Source organism: Aplysia californica, unplaced genomic scaffold (assembly GCF_000002075.1).
Source record: "Aplysia californica isolate F4 #8 unplaced genomic scaffold, AplCal3.0 scaffold00298, whole genome shotgun sequence".
Taxonomy (NCBI): domain Eukaryota; kingdom Metazoa; phylum Mollusca; class Gastropoda; order Aplysiida; family Aplysiidae; genus Aplysia; species Aplysia californica.
In genome coordinates this window covers 463,343-469,626 of record NW_004797568.1, presented here as the reverse complement: position 1 = coordinate 469,626, position 6,284 = coordinate 463,343, and the positions used below count along the sequence as shown (strand labels likewise).

Below are 6,284 nucleotides of genomic sequence, written 5' to 3'. Positions count from 1 at the left end.
CATATGAAATGGACAATTTACTATCGATAGGGCCAATAAAAAGTTTTTTGATATTTTGTGGGTTAGACGGTTTTATCACCAGGCCGACGATAACTTGCAATAGCAATGGGATAACTGAGAGCAACAAAACTAGTTTACTAATAAATCAGACATATAAGTTTCATAAAGTGTGACTCACACAAGCTTAATCCAACACAATTTGCGGTAATTTTCATGAGAACATTGTGCAATAAAAGAACTAATTTAACCAATTAAAAACTGTCATTATGTGTGATCAACTAGAGTGATGGTTTAAAAACCTTAACAGGAACAAAAAGTCCACTCGACCTCCCCCCTCCCCAAAAAAAGAGCTAAAAGTAGGAGGATAAGCTGTAAATCTTTCTCTTTCTTTTTTTTTCTTCTTCATTTACACTTTAATTTAGGACAAGGAGGATCTACGGAAAGCTCAAACATCCCATTTATACACATTGTGCTTATATATCCTATTGTCAGTGAAAAAGTTATGTTTGTTTTAGTGAGTTTTACGACGCATGCAACTGCATGGTGAAAAAGTTAAAAAAACAACAGATATAAACAAATCAAGGAATCTTGAACACATTGTCATGCCATGATCCATGTCATCTCAGCCTAGTGAAGATAAAAATGGTACAGTAATAGGTTAAGATCTGCCATGAGAATGCAGACTGTTGAGGTGTAGGAAAGTCCTAGCTGCAGATCGTCTACAGACATGGGACTCGACTACTGGAATCTGTACTATGTTGGCGTTTAAAGGGTTGCGCATTGTGCATGTTCGACCTGAAGCGGTCATTTAAAAATTTTTTTTTAGTTCTTATTCGCGATAGATCCAAACTGACGGAACTTCTCTACTCATTACATCAAAGGTCTTGAGGGACCCTAAGCATTATTTCCATGCCGCGCGCAGAACTTACGAAATGTCAGGGATGGTGGGTTTGTGGAGAGGAAATGTTCAATACCAAAAGCTCTCTGCCCTTTACTAAACTTAACTCATTTGAGACGCAGCTTTTGGACCAGCTTTGCACACAGAGAGGCGCGATTTTGGGTCAACTTTGAAAGCCTGCCGTTTTTTTCCCCTTTTGACATAAAGTCTGTTTTCACTATCTACCGTTCAACATCAGGACTTTGCCTTATATCTAATCAAATTTGCCTGGATAAACTTGCCAGGACCTCTACAAAAATGGTGTATTAGGCCCAAAAAATATTTTTATCTGAAAGTTAACAGTAAATGCAGAAACAAACAAGATAAAGATACAACATAACTATAATGTAGCTAAAAACACATCACAACATAATTTACAGGCCAAACATAGTGAAGAAATAGTTCCAGTGACTGTGAATTGTTCGTCTTTGTATGGTACTCCTCGAAGATCAGTGTTCCTTGTCGCCTCGACTGCCTTCACAAATCACCACAGAAAATTACTTTAAAAAACGACGCTATATGTCAAAAGTAAATAAATACAAAATAAAATGGCTTAGAAATGTCAAACAAAAGTTTGTTCCCAGAAATACCTTCATTTGTCTTGCCATAACGGTCAAGAAATGCGATCAGACGTATACGTCCAATGCGTCTCCAGCAGAGCCCAAGGCTATCGGACGTATCCGATGCATCTCCAACGGAGCTCAAGTTATTGGACACATATGTCCGATGCGTCTCTAACAGAGCTCAACTGTGGGGAACAAAGGCAGAAACACTAAAAAGTAGGAAAAGGAGCAGACCACAGCAGACTGCTGATCAACCACCAAAAATGACGTCAGAAATACCTTGAGTGCTTTGAGGAATGTGCGAGCCTCCTCGAGACCGCCCTTGATGTAAAAGACAAGCATGCCAGAGTAGCCAATCATCTGTCTCTTGCCCAATTCATACTGAGGGTGGGTCGGGAGGCCTGAGGGCAATCACAAACAACAATTTATAATGACACAATCAAAACTGCTGAGAAGACCTGTGTGTTTGATACTTAGCTCATGTTCTTGCTTATTTAAGACAACATATCTTTATTGTTTTATTGACAAGTCCTTCCAAGAGTGATCCACAAAAATAAACTAGCAATATAAACAAAATAATCCATATGTTTGCAATAGCCACTAAGCTTTTTATTGTATGGTAGTTTAGACAAGTACATTTTAGAGAGTGAGAGTTTGTAAAAAAGAGTATTATTCATTTAATAATTATTGATATTGTAACTTACAAGTAGTCAATAAACAGTCCTTGCCGACTGGGTTATATATACAGGAACACTACATATATTCCACAAAAACCTCCCTGGTAGGCCTATATGGGCCGCATATTGTCTCCAGACATACATTATTTTCTGTCTAGTTCTTTTTCTTGTCAATCTGTCAAACGAAGCTCCAGACTATCAGAAACCAAAACATTGTAACAAAATGATCGACCTATTTAACCGCTCCCATCTTATTCAACCAAAATTATCCATTGTGCAAACCCACCTGGGAGGGAAAAACAGACCATCATTGCCTTCAAAAGAGCAAGTAAATGTCATTTGAATTCAACACTTTTTTTCACAGATTTGTTGTACTTTTATTTTTGTTCAGTCAAGCTTGGATCTAGATATTATCAACCTCTTCCAAAATCGCAATCTCTATGTTATCATAACAAATATTGCCCGCTATGAAATGTTATCAGCACCCCGCCTTTCTAATAGAACTGCAAATATAACATCACCAATTAAAATGTCAACAAAGTGTTACATATAACCCCCCCCCCCCCCCAAAGAGAAACAACTGAAAAATCAAGACCTGTTGTGGGAGACCTGACTGTTTAAAATCCCCACCCTCCACCAACTCAGTCTTATCCTTCGTAGAAAACATTTGAAAAAAAAGAAAACAGCAATGAATCAACCAACACATCTCACCGGGATGAATGACCTTCTCCACGGCTGAGTGAGTCTCCAGGAACTTGGCCACTATCAGTCCATTCTTCATGTGTTCCTTCATCCTCACAGGCAGCGTCTTCATGCCTCGGTTCACCAGGTAGCAGTCAAATGGAGAGGGAACAGCTCCCAGGGCTGACGGAAAGAAGGAAAGATGCGAGGTCAAAGTGGCTCGCTCATCAAGACTTGGCTGTGGACAAAGATAAGCTTACGAGTTCAAGAATAACAGCTAGTTTGTTTCAAAAAGAGAAGCACACCAATGCACAAATAGTGTTCATCTAGAGCCAGGAAAAAGCAGACTAAAACAAACGCGAGATAGGACCTGTAAGTGCACCCTCAAACCATACGAACCCAAATATGTGGCTTTAATTATTTAAAAAGTAAAAAAAAATATTCTGCAAACACCCTCAGCGGGAAGCTTTCAAACAAGTGCAGAATTTTGGAAGGCTGTGCATTGAGTTGAAGATTACAGCCAGTCAGCACAACAAAATCCATCTCCAAGAAACGACAACAACTAAAGTAGCAATGCATAACACAGACATCTCCAGAAAGAGAAATGATTTCTGTGCCTCTGACAAGCAAAGAAAATAAATTAAGTACACTCCAACAGTTAAACTTTAAAGGACAACTTTGCAACTCCTCAATCAATAATAGTTTCCTGAGGGTTTTTCTATAGCACTATTTTATTTATCAACAGTGGAACCTCCACTTTACAGAGCAATCTTGCACATCCAGTTAATTGAATACATGACATACATCAACATTTTTCACAAGATGTCATTCTATTGCTGGCAGAAATAATATGCTTTTCCTGACCACTCATAAACCAACGAGCGATACCTTTTCCAGGTAAACCTGATGTGTGCTGAAAGCCAACTGACAAGAGAAAAATAGCCTCTTGCAGTAAAGATAAAGAAAAAACATCAATGTTGTGCAAAAGGAATACATGGAAAAGATGGCGGACAGATGGGAGTGATTTCGGCAAATTGCAACACCCATTTGTGAGGCAGCATGGTGACATCAGGTGCTCGTCAAAACATTGAAAGTTAAGAAATTGGCATTTTTCCGCAGGTTTGGGTTTTTTAAATCGAATTTTTGTTTTTTGGCTCAACACCTTTTATGCGCAGTATCTATCCAGAGACGTCTCAGACGGAGGTAGACTAATCAAAATGCTTTGTACCTCTAGACCAAGTTTTAAAATCTGGGGGGTTACAGGGAGGCATGATCCCCTCATTTAACCCATAATTTGATATTTTGCTGCTAGGTTTGAAATTTTCTTGAAAATAATTATTTGCGATAGTTTTAGTGGCTATATGTGTGATCTGCAGCAGACAATATACAGTTTGACCCCCCAAAGCAGTAAATCTGTGTGCGGGAGTGCGCCTCCGAATAGTTCCTGGGTGCTCGCCAGAGACGTCTCTGAATATCTTCTGCACACAAAAGACAAACAAAATCACATCTGGCCATAACATACTTTCTCATTAAAATGATGTGTGTCTTGCAGGCAAATACACCCCCCCCCCCAAAAAAAAAAAACCCCTACAACAAAACTACTCCACTCTCATGCAAAAACATTTCTGGGTGGATTTTACTGAAAAATCTTGATTTAAAGCAGAAAATATGTAAATTTTCAGTTTCCATGGACTTTCAAGCTAAGTAAATAACTCAACTTTGAGGCCATTTTCTCACAAATTTTACCTCTGAAACTAGGCGACTCCCATGTCCTTCAATCACCAATGCCTCGACTTGTATCCAACATAAATGGTTATTTTTTTCATCAAAAGCAAGGTAAATAGGCAGATTTTAAGAAGACACTAATAACTCCATATGTCCCAAAATTGATGAGCGCCTGATTCCACCACATCGTGACACATTTACATTTGAAAGTGCTGATTTTTTCCATTTTTTTTTTCTCGACAATTCAAAAGAATCAAGTCTATTTTCTATGTAGAAGTAATCAACTGGGAGAAGTGGATTTTTAAAAAAAAAGATAAATAGCCTCCTGAATCCAAAATTTTTGCTAGATCTTTTTAATTAAAGAAAAAATTGTAAGAGTTTAAAGTGGGAAAAAAACAGCCAATCAAATTTAGAATTATTTTTTTTTAGACCCTGTCCATTTCTATCAACTGGCGCTTTTGTGTTTAGTAAAGACAACAACAACTACAAAATGTGTAGCAATTTGGATTTTAAAATTAACTGTTAGTATTAGTGTAGACACCCGAGAGAAATGAGTCATCTATCTATCTATCTACCAACCTATCTATCTATTTAGAAATTTAGAATTACTAGTATTGATGAACATACTAACAGTTTTGGAAAAATCGCATTCGTTCGTTTAAGGCATCGTCATTGAGGATTATGGCTCCCATAATGGCATCACTGTGACCTATGGAGAAACAAAGTCGAGAATTAGTACATGTCAGTTAATTAACTGTCTGTATAAGCCAATATCACACACATATGTTTTTAGTTTTACGTCTGTGTACTGAAGTTTTATCAAAATCTGAGGAAATTTTCTAAAATTAGCAGTAAAGTTTATTCTACCATATCTTACATTGCCAAATATCAAATGTAAAACCAGAATAAACCACTTTGAAAGCACTGATAAATTGAACATGAGATGTACGGAATCAGCTATACATGAACAAACAAAACAACTTCTCAAACAAAGCCAGTCAGCAGCTTTCCCTTTGTAAAACTAGATTAACGATGTGGAGGTTTCTGCAAAATGAGTGGCATAGCATTACATATGCAACTACATACTGAACACTTTTTTTGTTTTACTCTCAGTAACTCCTGTGGAAGGCTTCAAGGCAAAACATTGAGCGACTTCAGTAACAAATTTAAAAAAAAAATTAATATTTACAAACCCAAAATTACTTAAAACTCTCCCTCCCAACTCTGCCTTTTTAAAAAAGATTTCCTTTTACATAAAAAATAAGGAATGTGAGTGACACGAGGTAGACTGCTTTCCTTTTACAAAAACTACCTTTACTTTTAAACTTTAAAGCAGCTTTTTTCAGCCTTGATGCAACTTTTGATAAGATTTCCAGTGCCACTTCGCATTCTATATACAATTATGTTGTAATCTCATCACTTTCTGCAACGTCGTTGAACTAATTATGGTGTGAAATAGGGCATGTGGCCTCGCATTTCTAAATGAAATGGCATTTCATAAGCCGGCTATCTTGATAAGCATGATGAAGCAGACGCTTTGATATTGCTCTCTTAAATGAAATTGAAACTCAAGACTAAGACTCACTACAGAACATCAGACACAAAAACCTTACACAGCAAAAAAGTGATACCTCACCCATTACATGATGGCAAAAACATAGTACACATTTAATCTCTCTCTCTCTCTCTCTCTCTCTCTCT

The 6,284-nt window shown here is 37.3% G+C and overlaps 1 protein-coding gene across 1 annotated transcript in view; it reads right to left on the bottom strand.

The window, feature by feature from the left end:
- The window catches only part of LOC101861963 (cystathionine gamma-lyase), a gene marked incomplete at its 5' end in the record, with an annotated part of 31,870 nt that overhangs the window by 10,759 nt on the left and 14,827 nt on the right, over positions 1-6,284 (bottom strand). Inside the window, 3 exon segments of the mRNA XM_005101769.2 lie at positions 1,780-1,901; positions 2,889-3,041; positions 5,215-5,292. Of these exon segments, the coding sequence (XP_005101826.1) occupies positions 1,780-1,901; positions 2,889-3,041; positions 5,215-5,292 (353 nt within the window).